General features: G+C 38.8%; 1 protein-coding gene across 4 annotated transcripts in view; it reads left to right on the forward strand.

Annotated features, from left to right (window-relative positions):
* Window positions 1-568: 568 nt before the first annotated feature.
* The window catches only part of RPRD1A (regulation of nuclear pre-mRNA domain containing 1A), a 45794-nt gene continuing 24307 nt past the window's right edge, over window positions 569-22055 (forward strand). Inside the window, exons 1-7 of one of the 4 annotated variants that reach the window (XM_074576332.1) lie at window positions 569-958; window positions 12194-12323; window positions 13027-13133; window positions 13216-13310; window positions 14276-14402; window positions 14501-14676; window positions 15762-17763. In XM_074576332.1, coding sequence (XP_074432433.1) covers window positions 808-958; window positions 12194-12323; window positions 13027-13133; window positions 13216-13310; window positions 14276-14402; window positions 14501-14676; window positions 15762-15773 — 798 coding nt within the window. In that variant the 5' untranslated portion in view covers window positions 569-807 and the 3' untranslated portion in view covers window positions 15774-17763. Of the gene's footprint in view, window positions 959-12193; window positions 12324-13026; window positions 13134-13215; window positions 13311-14275; window positions 14403-14500; window positions 14677-15761; window positions 17764-22055 lie in introns of those variants that run through there. The other 3 variants (XM_074576330.1, XM_074576331.1, XM_074576329.1) reach the window with 3 other exon arrangements.

Consider the following 22055-nt stretch of genomic DNA (forward strand, 5'->3'; position numbering starts at 1 on the left):
ATGATTTTGTCATTGAACGGCTGAATTCTGTCATGATACTGTCATTGTCAGAAATAAATAAAAAAGATGAGCCAGCTTTAAAAAATGAGACCAGGTGCATTTGCGGATTAGGTGTCCACCTACGTGTCACAGTTAGGTTCCTCAACCTACTAAGTGAAAAAAACTGGTAGGCCTGGATTGCCTTGGGCCCTTATTTGTGTCTGGTTTTTTATGTTATTTCCCATGGCAAAATGCCGATGCGTGTGTTCTTCTGTACTAACGCCCCTAACTCTGTTTCTGCTCGCTACATCCTACAGCCTCCCAGAGCTCATCGGGAAACCTCCCCAAAGTCACTTGCTAAGGTCGGCGCGCACAGACTTTCCAAATTGCGGCCACCTGAAGGAAGCCATCGCCGAGCAGCCCCGCTCCCCTACCGTTAACGCTCCGCCAGGACAGGCCCTAACGGCCACACAAAGGCTGCTGGGAGAGGCGCGAGGGCGGTGCGCGCTCGAGGGATAAGAACGGCTCCAAGTACCCAGCCCCCTCCCCGCTCCGCCTCGTTCTAGGCCCCTGCCGGAAGTGAGGGAAGGAGGAGAAGGGGGGCGGGGCTGGCGCCGGGCGGCGCTCCGGTAGGGTCGGTCGCCGCCATTTTGTGAGCGGCGAGCTGCCGGAGCGCGCGGAAGTGGCGGACGGTGAGGCGGGAAGGGACGGGGCTCGCCCGGCTCCTCCCCTGCTGGGGCGGAGAGGCAGGGACTGAGCGCGGCTGAGCCGAGCCGAGCAGAGCCGGGCTGGTGGGGGCGGCGGGGCCGAGGCGAGCGCGGCCCAGCTATGTCGGCGTTCTCGGAGGCGGCGCTGGAGCGGAAGCTGTCGGAGCTGAGCAACTCGCAGCAGAGCGTGCAGACCCTGAGCCTGTGGCTCATCCACCACCGCAAGCACTCGGCGCTCATCGTCAACGTGTGGGAGCGGGAGCTGCGAAAAGGTGAGGCTGGTGCCGCCGCCGCCGGGCCTTTTCCCGCCCGCGGGTGACGGGTGGGGCCTTCCTCGGGGCGGCGGGTCTGGGGGAGGTGGTAGCTTGTGCAGCTGCGGTAGGTGTGCGGCTGCTGAGGGGAGTGATGGCAGGCCTGACGAGCCGGGGAGGGAGGGAGGGAGGGAAGGTGGGTGGGCCGGCCGGCCACGGCACCTGGGGAGAACGGAGCTACTGGGGCGAGTATGAAATCCTGGGTCTCGATTTCTTGATGGTTGTGGGCTGGGGGGTGCTTCTCTTCCTTCTTTTTTTCTCCACTCCCCTGGCTCCTCACTTCTCCCTCCCCCATTTCTTCATCGTCCCTTAGTGAAATGTCTCTGAGGAGGCTATTTTTTGTGTTTTCCTTCCCTCCTTTGTGTAAGGAGAGAGGAAAGTGGGAAAAGGGAAGGAAGGGGTCAGGTACAGGGTTTGATACTGGTAGTTACGTCTCATCCAAGACACTTTTTAGGTACTGTTTTTAATCATCTAGAACGATGGTTAGCTGTAATACTATTTGAGTTTCCTGACAGGATGGTTTTTTCTACTTATGCCAGCAAATATTCTTGTAGGGCAACTGAGAATGGGAGTACTCTGTGGAAGAGCAATTTAATGTGTCCAAAGTGTTTTTTACTTCCTGTTTTTGCCAGATGGCTAATACCGATGTTAGCATTAAAAGATGTGTGTTTCTTTAGCTGTATTGAGTATTTGATGTTGAGTGTGCTGACTTGGGTTTTTATATGTATTTCCTTTTAAAAGAAAAGAACTTGCAGCTATAGGCAGTGGTTCAGGGACTGTAAGGTAGAAATGGCATGTAAGGTTTATTTGACCTGATTGAAAAATAACTTGATCTTAAGTTGTCTCATTTAAGAAAAAGAAAAATTACTTGCTAGAACTCTACCTTGTAGGAAATGTTACTGTCTTCCAGTTGCTTCCTTGGGAGCCCCATTAACATGCGGATCTTTTATGGGAAAAGTAGAAGGCTAGACTTCTAAGTGGAGAGGAAAAGTAGCACTAAGCCATTAAAGGACCTGTAAAAGAGAAACCACTCCCTTAGTTTCGCACAATGAAGAAGAATAGTCGACTTGCAGAAATTATGTGTAGTGGAATACAAGGAGTGCATGGCTGGGTCACAACTACCTCTTGATTAGGGGGCATAACTTCATAGCAAATGGATTGAACCACCACTTCCATACAGTATAGTATGTAAGTATGTTCCTATAAGCTGTAGGTTTTCACATGGCTGCTGTGTATTTGTTTAAAATATGCTTTTTGTGTGAAATATTATCTTTTGAACTTTCTAGCATGAGTTATATTCTTTTTTGTTGTTGCCTAAAGACATATTTGGTGGCATATTTTATCTTATGAAATAAACACATTTTCACTGTATGTTTGTGAGCTTTCACTGTATGTTTGCAAGCTTGCTTTCTTGTTCTGGGAACAAATAAATGGATCTCTCATCTGCATCTGAAATGTTTCATGTTTCTGGGCCTTCTAAACAAACAACTTGAATGTTTGGTATCCTGAATAATATCAAAAAGGTATCTTAAACCAGTTGGCATACAGCTAGAGTTTTGGTTTCTTGTCTTAATTAATGTGCACAATACCAGTTCATAATAATCTATAATATTAATGGTCAGTCCTTAACTTTAGTATTAGAATAACTTTCCTGTTGTGCTGTTTGACTAATTGGAGAAATGAAATGTTTGAAACATGGGCTACATGTTTGAAGGTGGCATTGAGAGGCAAGGATAATGATTTTAAGAACTCATGGGAATGCTTTGCTTTTTCTCAGCTCTCAATGTCCAGCTTCCACTTTTAATTCTGTTTTGAGGATGTAGCTCAGGAGCTGTGGATGAGCATAGCAGCTATAATTGGTTTTATCTTCTGTTGAAGTTCTTGTCCAGCTTTTGCTGCTTCAAAGTAAGATTTATTTCTGGTGACCTCTTTTTGGAAGCCAACATTCAAGGGTCTGTGGAAAGCATGTGGTAGCCTACCTCCAGGAGGACTATGTTAGTTTCTTTCGAGATCCTGCACCTTTTCTTCTGGGCTTTTAGGTCTTATGTGAAGTGTTTCCTCTTTCGTATGTTTCTATACCACTTCCTTTGAAGCTGACATAGTTAAGATAGGTGGGATGTATTTTACTTTTCTATCTCTGATAATAGTACCTGAGCTTCATAAGTGCTAGCTTACATCTGCCCAGTACTGTCTTTTTGCTAATTGCAGCACTTAATTGTAAGACAGTCCCTAATCCCCAAGGGGTGGATTTAGTGGAAGATGAGAATGAAAACGAGTATGCTGTGGTGAAGTGACTTGCATAAAACATCACAAAGCAGAACACTGGCAATGAGGCCATAAATGGAGTAAGTTTAAGGCTCCTCACTTGCCACCATCCAAGCTGTAGAAACGTTATTTCTCTCCTACCTGAGAGGAAACTGATCTCTGTTTGGGGAATATGGACACAAAAATTACTGGCATTGCTGCTATTGCTAGCCACTAGTGTCCTGGAACTGAAAATCAAACCTTGCTTTCCTAAACTTTATTTCCTTTCACTGTATCCCTTTTTTATTATCACCCCTGTCTGCAGACCTTCCTTCCATCCTACTCCCTTTCACGCTCGTGGAACATTGTCTAACCAAGTTGAACACAATACAGTGTGATATTACGTTTTTCCTGGGTGCTTTCATTTTTGGTAAAAGATCCTTTGTGTCATATCAGCTTGCATGAGCCTTTCTGAAGATTTCTTTAATTATTAATGAAAACAAGTGCTAGGGTCTCAGTTCTTTTGTTCCGAAATGCTTGGTCCTGATTCTTTTATTTTTAAAACAGTCTTGCCTATAGTCTTGGGGTAGAAGTGAAGAGGCAGCTTTTCAAATGTGCATATAACTTAGGTAATACAAAATCTTAGTCCCTTTCTGTTTACTTGGATTCATTGGTAGTGTTCGGGTCCCATATTAGAGCATCTCTACAGATCATCAGTTCCATACACCCTCATATACAGGTTTGCTGTTGAACTTTCATTGATTCTTTTGGTGAATTCTTGCATTTAGATGTAAACTTGGAGAATGGGCAAACCTTGCAGGTCTTTGTCATAACTTGGAGCAGTTACGTAACATTGGATTTGTCTTGCAGAACTCCAGTGTTGCTCAAGTTGTATCAAGACAGTTGGTGTAACTCTGATTACTGAAGGAATATGCATATATGCTTTTTCCCTAATAATACCATACATTTTAAATGTAGTCCTTAAAATACTGGCATGTAGAATTCATAGAAGGAAAGGTAGTATAATGTATTCTAGAATAAACTGTATAGTGACAGTACTGATAACTCTGAACTGTCCAGACATTCCTAGTAACTGTCACAAATATTTAAGTAAAGGATGTCTTCTCATACAACCAGTAGTTTGATGAAATTATGGTAAGGATTTGGTTGTTGTATACTTCAAGAGACTGAGTGTAGAGACATTCTGTTTCATGACTGACCTCAAATATGTACTAATGAAAAATGTATGGATAACCGTGCCTCTAGAGTGGGTCTGTGTCAGAGCTGGTGCTCTACCTGGGGTATTAAGTATTTCTCATTCTGCGTCTGTGCAAAACCACTCGGGGGTCACTCCAGGTACTCCACATTTTAGTTTATGTAGTGGTGTTTTCACTTTCTTTTACTATGATTAGTGGAGAATAGATTCTGTAGTTCATTGATCTTTTGTTCCTTGATGAGTAAAATGAGAAAAGATTAATAGAATGCCTTTAACTTTAACAACTATAATGAAATAACAAAGATTTCTCCTGTTTTGACAGATAAGCAGAGGCCTACAATGACAACAGAACAGCTCCTTTTCCACTCTGGTGTTGGTTAAATGTCTTTAAATATTTCTAATGCTTTTTTGCTGACAGTATCTTGTGCTGTGCTGATGATGAAAATCCAGTAAAATTAATAATTAGTTTTGAAATAGAGGAGTTCTCTGATGGAAAGCTGGTGCTGGCACAAAGGAGACTGTGAGGATAGTATCACCCATTTAGGCTGCAGCCTGTGTTAGCACTGGCTTCTGCTGACCATGAGTCTGCATTCTTTTGGATTTCAAAGTTGATTTATGGAATAAATAATTTGGTGGGGCTACTCTTTCAGCACTTCATTTGTTGTAAATGTATGATTAACACAAGAATTTTATGCAGTTTGGATTTTTATTCTAGAAAGGTGTGGCTTTTTTCTTGGTATTTGTGATATGGCATGTTAATGATTGTTTCAAAGTAATGTTTGTGGATTACCTTGTGGTAATGTTGCCACAAAATGTAGTTATTTTACAGAGACCTTAGGAGTGGGGGTTAGGGAGAATTTTGTAAAGGCTTGAAAACTGTGCTGAGGAAAATGATCCTGCTTCAGCTAGACTTCAGATGTATGAAATGTAACACTCAAAGTTAAATAGTTAATTACTTAGTAGTCACAAGTGTACTCAATATTTATTGAGTAGTACTAATTAATTAACTGTAATGTGAATACATCAGTCATTCACAAAATGCAACTGATGGGCCTGTTAAAACTATTTAGCTTTGTGTATCCATAAAGGCATTGATTTATAGTTGTGTTTTTTTTTAACTGAGGAGTGGGATTACACATAAAACTTTGTTGTCTAGGCCTGTAGCCACTGCATCGCTGCTGAGAAGACCCTTAGGACCCCCCTTGAAGAGGCTCTTCTGAGATGGAGGCTGTTCAGACTTATTTTTTGTTATTTGTGAATCAGTTATTTTGTTACCTCTTGCTCCCTGTTTTCAGGGTTCTCTGCAACTGTAGGGGTTTGTGGTTTGTGTGTTTTGTTTTGAAATGAAAAATTTCAATTACACAGAATCACAATTCTGTAATTCAAAGCATCAGCCTTCAAGGGTGAATACTAAGTGCTTGTTCAGTAGGCTACATGTGATACTTGCTATACTGTGTTAAAATGTGTCCAGTTTAAAAGGGAAAAAATGAAATAAAATTGCTAAATGTTTGAGTTTGGTAATATGGGACTTTTTATTTCAAGCTCCAGTTAGTTGTCTGTAATATCTTTTCCTGTGAACTCATTTTCTGTAAGCTTTTCCAGGTCCATCTCTGTCACTTGTTAGGTATTTACATCCTAGTGATATTTTAATAGTTATTGTGTTGTATCTTTAAACCTAATTTCAGATTCAGTTATCTGTTTCCTCAGAGTCTGACATGGTATCTCATAGATTAGTCAGTCTCAGAAAGCAATGCTGAACACTGCCGTCTTCCCCCCTCCCTTAATCACGTGACCTCTGGTTTTGGCTGTTATCTGTCACCTCACCCGTGTCACACTGATCGTCTCTGCTGCAAAGCTTATCCAGGTTAGCAGAGCCATTGTGTATCGTCTTTGACAGCTACGATTGTATAAGTACACCTGGGCTGCTACAGAGGGACATATTTTTAGCGCTCGACTCTGACAATTTACTGGGTGTGCGAATTTATTATACTTGAACTTCTTTTGTTATTTTGAGGTGTTGAAGTCATTCAGTGGTATAAATAGCAACTAATTTTGCTTATTTATGGCTGTTTGTCTACAACTTCTGCTCTTGGGACATTTTCTAGTGTTTGGGTCCTTGCTCATATAGCTGCTGGCATTGATGCAATACATTTTTTTGAAGCTAGTGGCTGTTGTGTCAGTTGCTCAATGCTGCAGAAAATTGGAAGGTAGAGGATTCTAGTAGGCAAATTGAGAAGGTCTAGCAACACTGAACCCAGATTTGAAAGCTGTACTACATCTGAATTACTCTGATATTCAGTCAACTACTTTGGAGCAGAACCACAGCCAAAAGTGGTGGACATATATTGCCTTGCAGATGTGAAGTGGATTTCAGGAAACGAGTTCCTGATGTAAAGCAAGTATTTCCTATACCACTTAGTGTAGTTTTTCTGCCAAGAGGAAGAATCTTTCACTACTAGCAGTTGTAAGATTATTTTACTTAATGTTGGTATAGTGTCATTGGCTAATGTGATATACATGAGAGAATAAATAGGTTTTGTTTTATTTAAAAGAAATAAAACAATGGCTTACTGATTTCAGTGGTTAGTAGGTATTCTTGAGGAGGCCAGTAGGATACTTAAGACGGAGGTGCTTGTGGATACCTTCTTGCTTATCCGCACGAATCTTCTCATCTGTGCAAAGAGGTTTGTAGATCAACCAACAGCAGGCAAGACTTCTGGTGAACATGAGTTGTTGAGTCGAGTTAGAGAAACGTTATTTGCTGCATATACGATTTACAAAAATACGATATACAGGAGCAACAGATTAGCAATGTAAGAATCTTTCACTTAAAATAGTCACATTTGGATTGTGTAATCCAACCTGACTAGTTGACTCTCTAATATTAGTCTTGAAAGAATGCAGTGTGTACAAATCTACATTCATTTGTTGCTGTACCACGCATGTTTTGGTATCTTACCTGTGCCTGGCTGTCTTTCATCATTCTGGTTCTAAATGCTTAATTTTGGTGTCTTTTTCCTATCCTAAAATTGTTGTTGCTGTTGATTCCTATCTATCTTGGCGTTGTACCGGCCAGGCAATGAAAGGAATTGGTTTGTTTCATGTGTTCAGGTGATACACTGTATGTTCAAGACATACTAAATGCAGTGGGAAGCTTCTGCAGAGTAATTATGTTGGAATGGTTTCCTTGGTTTGTGACCAACTTTCTCTCATCCCTATGGTAATGCAGTGCTGATGGCCTCTTTCCCAGCAGTGGCTGTATGCTGTGTTCCCTTTTCTGCTAGCCTCCAAACTCAGAGTCAAGATACTTGGACCCTCAAACCTTGAAAACACACTTTGTGGGAAATGTCATTCCCCTCCAAAACGGAAACACAGCAGTTCTCAAACCTTGGTAAAATTCCTCAGGAGAATCAGGTGACTGTGCAATGCTGAACACTTAGTTTAACTTTTTCGTAACAGAAGGTTAATGAATTTTAAGATTAAGTGCTCTTTGTACAACATGCTTTCTATGGATGTTTGAATCTGTCTTTGAATTGTCCTTTCTGGTGGTAGCCTCTCAAGTGACTTTTTACAGATACGCTTTCAGTCATGTTACCAAAGACGCTGCACTTCATCAGCTTGCATTAAAACTCAGGTTAGTTCTCAGTGTGAAGGCTCAGTGATCTTGCACTCAAGTTTCAGTGCTGCTTGACTGAAAAAAGAGAAGTTGGGTCTTGTAATAAAAATCTCAAAGGCTTGTCAGATGTTTATAAAGAGGTCATGTAACTTCTCATGCAAAGGTATGAAGCATGCTATGACACAGGAAGTGTCCCAGGGAATTTGGGAGAAGTGCTGACACATACACAGCTGCATGTATGTAGGCTAATGTAATTCAAAAGCAATTGAGCCAAGTCTGTATTTAAATCCATATGAGAGAACTTTAGTAAAAAAGCTGTTTAGTGCTGATAACATTTGTGAAGTTTTTAACCTACTGATGCTCTTCTCAAAACTTCTTGTTAAATGATATTTTCATTCAAGGTCAGTTAGCATAGCAGAGCTGGCCTGTAGAAGGTTAAAGCCTGATGTAGCACTTTCAGATGGGTCAATAGTCTATGCACTTGTAGTGGGATGTAAGTGAAATCCCTTATGTGCCTGTGTGTTTCTCTGTAGTTTCTTCCCATGTGTTTAAGACAGCAAGTATCTTTCAGCTCTAGGGAAGAGGTGTAGAACAGAATGAAACTAACAGGCATGTTTCTAGCAATCTTCATGGGAGCTCAGTTTCCAATGCCAGGAGGTAAATCTGCAGAAAACAAATATGGGTGATTATGCTGGCTTTGATTGCCAGAGTTAACCTCATTGAAAATAACATGCCTACTGCCTTCCAAGGTAGAATACTAGAGTTTCTTGCACAAAAGTGGTGGCTCTTCAGTGTTCTCTAAGTGTTCAGAGTTCTCTAAGTATTCTGGACTCAAGCATACAATATCAGGGCATCTATATTGGATTGTTAGAGAACCAGGAATACCCAGACCAGGCTAACAAGTATGCATTCCTAAGAGGTGTAGCTTCCCAAAAACTAATGCTTGATAATGAGGATGCTAAGTCTCTCCAGCATAGATGCCTGATTATGCTAGTTGCAGGTGAAATACCATGCATACCTGCAGAGTATTAATTGGCATTTAATTATGTCAGGTAGACTTTTGGGACAGAATTAGTTTCAGTTGCAAGGTGCCAATCCCATTTAGTCTCATTGTGGGTGCTTTAAGATAATCTGCTTAATATGGTCCTTATACCAGCCAACACCATTGACCTCTTCAGAATCCAGCACTTCAGGGAGCTGCTTTGGTGATGGCTTTGGTGGGTAAATGGTAAATCTAACTGAAACAAGCAGAAGAGTTATGTGAACACCGCACAGAGCTTCTGAAAAGATGACTCAGTCCAGCATGGATGCTTGATTAGCAGTTTTGTGTTTGCAAACCGTACTCTTAGTATACCAGAGATACTGTGAGCTAGCTCCTACTTCTAACACTGCACACTCTGGCAGTATGTGCTTTTCAGATCCTTCCTTAACCTAAGATTGTACCTTTATTCTTTCATTTTCTTGTGACAGTAAGAGTGCTTTTTACTAATAGCCTTGCCAAGCATTGAGGACACTTTTTTGTTTAAATAGTCTAATTGATCTTTGATCCATTTCGGTGTTCTGAGGTATATTAAAGCCCAGAGCTGAAAAGTTAGTGTTACTGCTACTGAAGATGCTTTAAGCAGATAATCTTTTTCAGAACAGACCTATCTGGTCTTGAATTTAATTTTGTATTTCAGATTTCAGTAGTTAATTTACAGTCATAGTGGCTTGGAGTTGAGAACCTCAGTTGCTAAAGGTTATGTTGCACTTTAGTCTTGTGTGTAAAGCAGAGAGGTAGTAGGCCAGTATGTAACTCCTGAAGATTTGTGAAGTGGAACGCTTTTTGACAGTAGGCATAATTTTTAGCTTTGGAATTTTGTGCGGAGCATTCTTACAGCAAGAAGAATTAAATTTTACTTCACAATATTCTTTGTGAATGTAAGGGCAGATTATTAGTTGAATTTCTAACTAAAGTTACAGATAGCTTTATAGTGTTTTGAAGATTTGTGTTCATTAAATGCAGCTTTGTGTCTGTTGAATTGTAGTAGAAAACTGAAAAGGTAATACTAGAGGAAATAAGATTGAACATGACTTCCTGGGTTTTAGCATGCTTTTTCCAAATACAGCATATTGATCTGTTTACTGTAGTGAACAGATGAAGTCTAAGCTTTGTGAGAATCAACATCACCTGACTTCATGGCACTGCGTACATCTCCTGTCTTTATACCAGCTCAGTTGATTTGGTTACTTGTTGGAAACAAGGAAGTTGAGGTCTGAAACAAATCAGTCACATCTCTGAGGATTAAAATAATAACCTTTTTTTTTTCCTGTGACATGGATAGACAAGAACCTATCCTGCATGCAGTTCAGAGGATGTAGCATGGGCAACAGTCTGCTTCGTTAGATTTTGAGCCCTAATTCTGGGCTCATCTAAGAAATGGGGAGGGCAGGCTCAACTGTGGTAAACGCTGATTAATTTTGGTGCATCCATGAGACAAGATGTATTTTTGAAGATTCTCTCTTTGACTAATTCAAAGCTTTCTATGTGTCAGAACTATGATTTACCTGAAACATAGGTAGGAGATGTATTGCTATATTGTCAGTCTGTTTTTAATACAGAAATTAGGTAGTATAAGTCTATGAAGTCTGTGTTTTAGTTTAGTCAGATGTTGACCCAAATAGATGATCTCCTGGGTGTTTGCAGGTAGTGACTTAATTATTTGAAGCAGACTTTTAATAGAGCCACTTTGTGTCCAGCACTTCCAAACTAATTCTTTTTTACCACTTTTTATTTTGCCTTGATTCTAAGAGATAGGTGCATTTTTACTTTCAATGTGGGTTTTTTTACCACTTAATCCACTTGTTGGGTATGTCTGTCCAAGAGGATGGGAAAAATTCAGTACTTAAAGGAAAAATCCTTCAGAGGAGTCTTTCTACAATGCAAAACTTATTCTCAAAAACATTTCCTTAGAATAGAAGCATATCAACATTGAATTTTCTGTTTGTATGTGAGGATGGTGGCTCTGCATGTTTGGGAGGTTGGACAAAATCAAATCATATTGGGAACTAAGCATGAGTTGTAAGAAATCCTAGGTTGGCTGTAGCACAGCGCTGTTTTCCTCGAGAGGGCAGAAAAAACTTAAATCTTCTCTTTCAAGAGAAACCTCCTTTTAAACTTGGGGCATACATACTGAGTCTGTGTGTTGGTAATGGATATTGAAAGTTTTTCTGGTATTAAGACAAGGTTAGAAGTGTTACAAGAGTTGCAGCTCTGAGAAACCTGTAGGCTAATGAAGATTAGATGAAGTGTGATGGCAAATGAAAATACCTGAGTAGGAACACTTAAAACATGGAATAGATTTGCAGAAGTACTTTGTAAATTGGAAGCTTGGAATCTACTGCACTTTATTGGGAATGGGGTAAAATGCTTATGATGTTTGGAGAAAATATCTACCACAGCAGCCTGAAAGTGATTTTTGAAAATGTTTTCTTGATATTACAGCTGTAGACACAGAATGTTTTAATGATTAGGAGGTGAGGGAGGGAAGTATCACAGTAATATGGAGAGGTTCACTAAGGATTGACTGTTTGGTTTGCTCAAATCAAAGAATGAGGGTTGGTCATATTAAACTGAATGAAATTCAAACTGAAAGGAGGAGGTTCTTCCCATGAATGATTGTGGATCTCTGAAGCTCCTTGTCAGAGGACTTCATCGGTGTAAGAAACTTATGCAGGCTAAAAGGGAAGCTGAAGTATGTGGAAGAAATACATGAAGGCTACCAAGCAGACAAATCACATCAGGCTCAGGAAGATACCTGAAAATAGTTGGTGCCTGAAGAATATTTTTGGAATATCATGGTTTTTTTCTGTTTATTTTTTGAGATGGGGCTAGAGGGATGTTGTGTCATTATGAAGGAGGAAGAATCTGAGGAAGGAGTTACAGCAGGAGAGAAGAATCAATGAGTCACCAAAGTCTTCACATTTTTAAATAAAAAATCAGAGTGAAATGTAAGCAGTGATTAGAGTAGGAAAAGCACATGTGATTTGCTTTTTCTGTGTTTAGTATAAATGTGGATAAATAGGTATTAGTTGGAGAAACTAAAATTTCTAATTGTTCTTGTTTATTGCTCTTCATTAGCAAAACCAAATAGGAAGCTGACATTCCTGTACTTGGCCAATGATGTCATACAGAACAGCAAAAGGAAAGGACCAGAATTTACGAAAGACTTTGCTCCAGTAATAGTGGAGGCTTTTAAGCATGTTTCAAGGTACAGTAAATTTCTGTGCAGTGTCCTTCATCATACTGTATTTGAGGGGGATTGAGAAAAGTCCTCAGTTCATCTCTTCTGACACAGCTAGTCCTTATGTGCTATTTCTGTACTTGAAGTCTTGTTAATTTATTCAATGTTCTTTTGATCTTGGATAGTCTTAATTCTGTTGGATGAAGTTACATAGTAAATTCATCTGCATTGAGTCCCTTTTGCCTTAGAAAGCTGCTAGCTATGCCTTAATTTAAGACTTGCTTTCAGTCTGTGTTTATATGCTACAGCAGTTTGATATGTTTCATTAGTAGTGTTGCATGATTTGTTCTTTCCCAGCAGCCATTCATCTCATTGCATGAGGATGCCAAATACGGAATTATTTTCACGTGGTACACAGCTGTTGAAGCAACACAAACCTATTTGCAGTGTTTGCATAATAGGCTTAGCGACCTACAGATTTATGGGTTGAGCAACAAGCAGAAAGAGAATTGGGTGTTTGCTTTTCTTTATGTGCTTGCTAAGACATCTTGAATTGGTCTTTGCTTTATTTTCTTTAAAATGTGATTTTATTATTTTTTGAGATTATTGGACTTCTGATACTTTGATATTAATAAAGTATGCCAAGGTCCTTCTGTGAAAGATAATCATACGGCAGTGCTGTCCTTTTACCTAGTGCTGATTTTTCCTTTTTTTTTTTTTCTTGTAACAGTGAAACGGATGAGAGTTGTAAGAAACACCTTGGCCGAGTGCTCTCTATCTGGGAAGAAAGGTCTGTTTATGAAAATGATGTATTAGAACAACTTAGGCAAGCTTTGTGTAAGTATTTTGTGTGTGTACAAGGATTCAGTTTCTTGGTTGAAATATTATTTCTCTGACTCCTCTGTTTGTTTTCATTTAGATGGAGACAGAAAGGTGAGGAAACGCACATATGAACAGATAAAAGTTGATGAAAATAACTGTTCGCCTCGAAGTTCTCCCACTGACCCTCCACAGGTAAAAGCATGTGTATAAAATTCTGCATTTGCATATGGTTTCATGTAGAATTTTTCAATTAGTCTTGTTTTTGAATGGTTTCTGTCTGTCTTTTTTTTAATGAGGTACTGTTTCTGGGCAAGGGTGACTACACCTGAAACTTTCCTTCATGGTCCTATAGGTTACATGCGGACCTAAGAAGTTGAGTGCGCTGTAACTTCAGTCAGTTTGACACTAAACCAAAGTGTATGAACTATATATCCAGCTTTGTCCACATCAGGATTTCAGCATTGGTTTCTACAATGTTTTAGGTTCTCATTTTGTTTCCAGGGTCGTAACCAGTAACACATGTATTAGAATAAGATTGTTATTGGTTTATGAGTAAAATATTTTTTCAATGTTGCAATCGTGATGGTTGGGAAAAGTTTTTTATCTATCTTGCATTGTTATGGCTTTTATAATTCTTTTGTTACGGTACTGCCCTGACTCAGAAGGCTTTTTGTTACAGCAAGGAATGACTGTTCTAAAATAATCACAATTTAGTATGTTTCTCTGTAGCAGATACTGGGCTTCTATGAACATCAGCCCTTCTTCCAAAAGAAGTGCACTGATCTAGTCTGATGCGGTAGTGAAGCAAAACTACAAGAAAAATAATTTCAAAAAAGTATAGTAAAATGAAAGGTACTGTAAAATAATCGCCACTGTCAAAAGATTTATAAGTAGTCTATACCAAGCATTTAAATGAAAAATCTATTTTAGGAAGGTGACCTTTAAAACTAGGAACACTGCGATATTGCTCTTAGAATTAATGGCTTAGTTTTGTTTTATTTTCAGTCTGAGAGGGGATAGAATGTTGCTATAATGCTGATATCATAAATGCTTTTAAAATTACCATCAAATTGATTTGATAAGCTTGTTGTGAAATACTGTTTTGTACCAGGATCTGTTTATTTAAACTAGTTCTCAATCTTGCATGCTTTTTTCAGACCACAGATCTCATTAGAGCATTACAAGAACTAGAAAACGCTGCCTCTGGGGATGCAGCAGTTCATCAGAGAATAGCTTCTTTGCCTATAGAGGTCCAAGATGTGTCCCTGTTAGACAGAATAACAGGTGAGGGTTGGGGATCCAGTAACTGAAATGCTGTTCTAAGAATTTCACTGTATATAATGAAATCATGCTTTACTTGTTTTTCTCTGCTTCCTTTTTAGATAAGGAATCTGGAGAGCAACTTTCCAAAATGGTAGATGATGCATGTATGTTGCTGGCGGATTACAATGGCAGGTTGGCAGCTGAGATAGATGATAGAAAACAGCTAACTCGAATGTTGTCAGACTTTCTCCGATGTCAAAAAGAATTCCTTGCAGAGAAAGAACATAAGCTGGAAGTGCGTAATGTTTTGTTTTAGTCCATTCTTCACTAAAGCTTGTTCTTGCAAATGTTTTTAGTTTGCCTAAACAAATTTTCTCTCCAAGGGTAAATAGTTAATTGCCACTATTAGGTCTTTGCTTCTAGCAAATTTTTTTATTTTTGGTTCTAGAGTTCTAAATCTGTTAAACCAGTTCAACATTAGGTCATGTTACAACTGTAATCACTTCAGTGTTTTTCTTTCTGTCTTCATTATATGTACAGATTTAGTTTTAGTAGTGCAGATAGAAATTCTTATCCTGAGTGGTACAAACTTTTTCATTCATTGTTACAAGTCTTACTTATGTGTTACACTTTAATAGCCTTTTTGTGAATAGAATGATCTTTCTGGTTGTTGTAGGTTTGTGAAGCCACTTAAAGGATGAGTTTAATCACTGATTTCAGCACAACTTTTTAAGCTGACTGAAGCATCTATTAAACCCAATAAAATGTAGTTTTAGGTTCTACAGCCTCTCACGCAGCTGGTTAGAAGTATTTGTAGCACTAGCACCATTAGGACAGGACAAATTAATAAAAGAAGGATGCAGAGTGAATGGCTCATTATGAGCAAATGATCCCCTAAATTATTCCATTCTTCACTATTCCCAGTCATTTGTTTTCCTTTCGTACCACATAATACTGTCAGACCTCCTGTTGAACATTCCACGTATCCTAAATAGGTACATAATTTCATGTGCATTGCTTCCCAGATCCCTTGTCTCAGCTTTGAGCCTTAACTCGGGTATTACAGTAATAGAACGGAAGCTGCATCCTTTTGCAATGGGAGATAATAGAAGAGTTGCAGTGCCCTGTAACTGCAACATATGCATGTAGTCCTTATGTGGTGCACAAATTAATTGCTCTTCAGGTTTCATATCATACAGGCCTGTCAAGAACATTTTCTTCATTCTGTGGTTTCTTTACCCTTTTATAACTTCATAACTTGAGCTCAGATTCTGTGGTGTCTTTGTTCAGGAAAACGCTTTTCACAATGTATCTGAAGTGATCATTCAGATCAGACTACTCTTATTTCCTGACTTCCTTCTTTTCCTCTATGCCTCACAGAAAAGTATTTGATGAATGTTCTTCCTATCAACTTCACTGTGTTTATCCTGTGGGAAGACTATCAACCAACTTCACAAGACATAGATGGTGTGCATGGTAGTGCTGATTGCAGTAGCAACTGATCCAGCTGCACAATGGAATCTGGAAGATTAAAGAACTGGAAGCCTTAAGCTTTTAATCACCTTCCCTGCCTTCCCTCTAGCTGGGTGTGATGTGTTTGAAGGACAGGTTCCCACAGTACCAGCATGGGACTGATTGTTTTGAGGCACTCACTTATAGATCATTACCAGCAATTAGACCCTGTTGAGGTATAGTAGACCACTGGGAATAGTGTATTGCTCAAAACACAGTGACTTAGTTCTTCAGACAGATCTATACTTCTGTAAAAACAAAAGAGCTCAATCAATAAGAAATTATGAATGGTGTGCAGCTGTGAACAGGGTCCACTCTTGTTGGTTGTTTTCAACAAATACAAAACAGTTTAATTTCCCGGTATTACTGGATCAAAGAGTTCATAGCTGTAAGTGAAAGCAATTGCTTATTCCTAGGCTGTCGTGGTCCTTAAAACTGGGTTTCTTGGTTGAATTATTTAAACTGTTAAATTCTAATACAGCACACTTCCAGTTTTAGACTGGTTTCAGAGGTCTGTTTTCAGAAAGCAGGAGCCAGTCTTCAGTATCTGTAGCAGTCTGTTTTGAACAAATGAAGTCCTAGGATGTTGAGGTGTAATGTAAGAATGGTTTTAGGCTGATCAATGTGGTATAAATGCAGGTTACTAATAAAGAACTGCGAGCTAACGTGGTGTCAACCTAAGGTACTAAGAAAGAGCCGTGAGCCAAGAGATTGTAAAGAATGAGAACCTTAAAGTCAAGCTTCTGAACTTGGCTTAAGATGAGTGAAGTGACTTCATGCTCACTACCAGTAGCGCCTTTTGGTTTGGGAAGTGCAGGCTGATAAATGCTCAGAAGTTTTGAAACGTAAGATCAGGATGTCTTCATGATACTGTCTGTAGGGCCAGGTGACTTAGTTTCTCTGTTGTGTTTTTTTTATTTTATTTTTAAGCAATGGCTATCTTCTGATGTAAATACCAAATACCTGTAGCCAGATGCATTTATTTTCTGAAGCAAGGACTCTGTTTTTACAGTCTTTAGAAATACCATACCTCATTTGAAATAGCACTGGGAACAGGCCTGTCACCTAATTCTTTGAGAATGTTTTTCCTGAGCTGTCTGTCCCTAGGCTTTGCTGCTCACATTTAGTTTCTGGTGAAATTAATTTGTTCTAGGTAAGCTTGTTTCCTTTGTTAGACTTCTGGCTGTTGACTTTTTTTTTTTGAGTATAACATGATCTCTGGGTTGTAACATAACAAATCTTCATTTCTTTCTGAATTAGTATCATCCATCTGTGAGTATATTGCTGAGATCCTACCGTATTGCTTTGTCAAACACCCAGGTATGGTAAGAAACAAGAGTTTGTATTTTAGTGGAATCTAGAAACATTACCTGCTGTTGACCTGGTTTAACAGTATTAGAATTTGAATTCCCAGTGAATTCTTGCTAACGTTAAACTTTAGATGGGAGCTTTAGACCTAAATTTGCAGATCTTTTATCTTCTGAAGAAAATTTACAGGTAAGTAACTTTGACAACCCAATCTTTCCATGAGTTTTTTTAAAAATAAGAGTTTCTCTAATAGTTATTTCTAAACAGTAATGCATGATTCCCATCAAAATCAAGGTAATGTATACATTAGATCTTGACAGGAAATTTTGACAACAGATTAATAATATGAGCTATCTTGTCTGCATCAAAAGCTAACTTTACTGCTTAGTAGGTGATTTTCGTAAGTCTGCTCTGGGTAAGTAGTGTCATCTTTAACTCTTAAATTGTTTTCTTTAACATCTGTCTAGCTTCTGTTGCAGGTGGTGGACATGGACCTATCTTCTAATGATGTCACCATCCATTAGTACACACATCCTGCTAAAAATAAATTTAAGAATCAAAATCTTGTATTGTCTGTTGTTTTTGAAAACTGAAGAGGAGAAATTCTGTAACTACTCATACCAAACCTCTGCTATTTTCATCTGTATTCTCACAAGTGTTACTGAGTTTATGCCTGAGGTGGATAAGTATTTATCCAGTGTCATTACTATTTCTTGAAGATTAAAACTTTCACATGGTTATTCCTAAAACTCACAAGTCCTTTCAGTTAAATAATTTGAAATTCCAAATGCAGAAGTTTGGGTGTCACTTGCATTGAAGCTGCCATTACCAAAAGGAAAGAGCTGTAAAAACACTACTTTTTTCAGACTTCCGCATTTGAACTCACACTCTAGTTCTTGGGTTTACATGAACATCAGAAATGAAAGTGATGGATGTAGAACTTTTCTTTCACAAGCACAATAAAGAACTTTCACTTTATTAACGTACATCTGTTTTACATTTTATGTAGGTAACAGGGAAATATGTTATAATTGCTCTTATACCCCTTTAAATCCCCCCTCAAATTTAGGGTTGTCCTAATAAGCATTTTCCCCTTCACTTTGTAAGTTTTAAAGTAGTGTAAGCATCTAAGATTCAGTGTACTGTAGCTGTCTCTGAAAACTTGCAAGGGATTTGTAGGTAGATGTGATTCTATCTGATAGAGAAAAATGGAGCTTTTTCAGAAAGGTTTTTGTAGGAACCCTTTTTTTTTCCCAGAACTTGAGGACTAATATAATTTCCTGTTTTCTACTGCTTTGGATGACTCCTCCCTCTCTGCTTCCTCATTGTGTCCCCCTCCTACCTGTCCCGTAGTTTTTTGAACAGAAATGTTGGTTGATCTCACTGAAGGCTGATAAAAAGAGCTTTTTATGTTATGCTGAAACAGAGAATTAGGTATACATAAGTTAGTATCCAGGTGCTCTCATCTCCTTGTGATAAAGACTGTGGAGACATTCTAGAATTAATGTGATCTTAAAGATAACAGGGATGACATGAACAAGGGAAGTACTTGGTTTACTGTTTTGTTTTTTTTTTTTTTCATATTGTGGAAAAGGCAAAAGCAAAGCAATCTCATTGATTACAGAGTAAATAGACTCTTACTAAATTTCAAATAAAGGCTTTGATATCTTTATAATAATCTTACCTGACTTATTAATGAGTGTGAGCAAGGGATCATATGACCTTTTTCTAGAAAACAAAGACAGCCACCTTGCCTTCATTTTGATGTTATGGAAAAACACGGCATCGCTACACTTAGTGTATACTGGATGACCGAGTTTCTTACATGGTGTTTCCGTCGATTTACCACTTTAAATTGGGGAACATTCTTGCCACTAAATCCAAATTTTTATGAAGGAAATGTTACTCCGCGATGCCTGCTGTGGATTAGCAGCTTGCATTTAATTAAGATACTTTTGTTGATGATGTTGCTGTGTTGCATTCCTTATTTTCTACAACTGTATAAACAATATTTGTATCCTTACACTCACACATCTGGTTATAATTTTTTTTGGCTCCTTAGCCTGTTGAGAGAATATTATATGTTCGATGCACTTTTACTTCGTGTTTGAGCTTTATAGCTCAGTATAGCTTCACTTGTCTTCCTAAAGGGTTTAATTGTGTCATGGGATTTTACGGTTAAACAGCAAGCAGTTAGTCATCCTAGTCTGTAACTCTGGAGTCAAAGGCTTTTTTTTTTTGGTTCAGTTCCAGCTTAATGATTTCAAATGCAGACAAAAATGGTAGGCAAAGAATTTAGTGATGGCAGTGGTATAACAGGCCTCTTGTGTTTAGGTTTTGTTTCTCAGTGCAAGACTGGATTGATACTATTGTCTGCAGTTTCCCTCCATCATGGCCTTTGTGTTATCACAAGGTGTAGTGCTTTCCTTGCTGTTTTTTTTGTGTGTGTGGTTTTTTTTTTCCTTACACTTACCTACTACCTTTGTATGCCTGCTTCTTTCTTTGAGTGCCAGGTGAACTTACAGTAATAGATTTGGTCATGCTTCATACTTCTAAGCCCGCTTGAAATAACTGGGATTAACTTCTTCATAACCTTGCAGCTAAGTAGCTAAAGTATTTTGCTGAGCTTTGGTTGCAGTCGAGGAACATTGATTTATAGCATGAATCCTACGCTGCATTTTGTTACAGGGTGGAGTTTGCAGCATTGTAGGTGATCTACGACTCCCTATATGTGGCAGTGCCACAGTGACTCAGGTTAGTCCTGAATTAGGCACGAGTTGTGCTATACCTTTCATGAAGTGCAATGATTACAGAACTGGTAGCTGGGAAATATAAGGAAGAGGGCAATAAGGTTCATCCATACTCATCAGGAGGTTTGAGTATTTAAGAGCTTCTCATACAGGCTAGGCAGCAGAAGACCCTGTAAGCAGTGGTACCAGACAAACCATGTTGAGTGGTCTCTTCACATTACGAACCATTGCATTCTTTTTTCTTCAGGATTACAGCTTCAGAAATTGAAGCTGAGTTGACGGTGCTTCCAGTTCGGGGTAGCATATGACTTCTGAAAGAGGTGTTAGAATTGATCCAAATATTCCTGGACTGAGGGAGCGTGACTTGGGCTCTCTTTATAATAAAAAAGGGAGTAGACCCTTTGCCAGAATTTCTTACTTCTTTGGTGGGCCAATTTCAAGTAACTTTCACTATTTTTCAGAGAAATGTATGTAGTTCTTAATCAGGAGTGAAATGTAGGCTAAGGATCTCTAATGGATGGATTCTCTTCCTTCTGGTTCTCCCCGTCCTGCCCTGTATGAGATGGAATAGGATTCAGAAACAGGTCCCTGTGCTTAGAGATTTGTGTAGATTGGTTTGAAGCCCTTTCTCATAGTTTGGCTTTGAATGACCGTTTGAGATGCTTTGCGTAATGTCGATGCTTTATTGATCTTAATGTTGAGTTGCACAGTGCAAGTCCTTTAGTGAATATAGTCACTGGGGATTTTCTGTTTCTTTTTCTTTCTTTTTTTTTTCCTTAAGAAAAATAACAAAGCCTACACTCCCCCTCCCAAAGAAAAGAAAAAAAAAAAAAAAACAAACAAAAAACAAACGAACAAAAAAACCCCCTCAGAACACAAACATGAAACAAAAACACCAAACCCAGCCAAACTTCAGTAAGCTCATTAATTTGGATTATCTGCCTGAAGATGACTGAGGAGAATTAAGCAATAACTGCAATACTTATCTTTTAAGGGTTATTACATTAGAAGTTAAGGAATGTGAGGGAACATTTAAAATGAGACACAGCTTGCATCTCTTACCTGCAATAGAAGTATACTTGCTCATCATGCTTACAGGTTGCTAACCTATCTTTTAAATGTAGTCGTTCTTTGTTTCCGTGAGCATTTTTTCAGTACCAAAAAGTGATGGGAGATACAGTTCTATGGGTTAAGTTACTTAGAGGTAGTTTGCTGGACACTTTAGTGGAGAGTGGCAGCCCTTTCGTCAAACACAGCAAAGTCAAGTGGTCATTGCATTTTGTTCCTTTGTGATGTACCCGTTTTATGAGAATAATGCTTATTTGCTCCATTTCTTAGAAGAAGCTAATAACCTCTCTGTACTTGACCAATAAATACCCCTTTTTTTTAATATTATGACTTAACAACTGCAGCCTCAGATATCACGGTACATAGTTTCTCAATCTTTACCTGAAAGAGCGTTAGACTTCAGAGCAACGGGAATACTTTAAGACTCCCACTTTCTAAATTGAATTACCAGATACTTGAGTATAAATCCTGGCTTTTCTAACAGATCAGGCGGGTTGTAGGTTTTACTTTGCTCATCATTGTAAAGTAGGGATAACCTTTTGCTTCAGTTCATCATGTTTTAAAGCATTGCTTGTCACATTGAAGATGGCCCATTTTTGAAACAGGGTAATGAAAATATTGCAACTTTCCTATTTATAAAACTTTTTACCAATTTCACCCTTATTATTTGTGAAGAGTGGGGTTTTTTTAACCTTCACTCTGCAGCTTACCTGTTCCTTTTTATTTGGAAGGAAGGAAAAACAAAAAGGAAAGGAAATACAAGATGGCAGGTACTTTAATACTCTTGAGGTACCTTTTGAATTCCATGTTATAAAAACACTGAGAGAAGATACTGGTTTTATCTAGGTAGGACTTGCTGTTCATGGGTATTAGACAGAATATTCTGGGCTGTTGCAAGCCAAAAACTTGATACAGTTAACCAAAATGAATGGATCTATTTGTGTCATCCTCAGAAGAACGAGTTTTGCAGGTATGTAATGGATTCGGTTTTTGTGCAAACAAGCATCTGAGAGGATGGGAAATTGAAGATGGAATA

This window comes from Larus michahellis, chromosome 2 (genome assembly GCF_964199755.1).
Source record: "Larus michahellis chromosome 2, bLarMic1.1, whole genome shotgun sequence".
In the NCBI taxonomy this organism is placed as follows: domain Eukaryota; kingdom Metazoa; phylum Chordata; class Aves; order Charadriiformes; family Laridae; genus Larus; species Larus michahellis.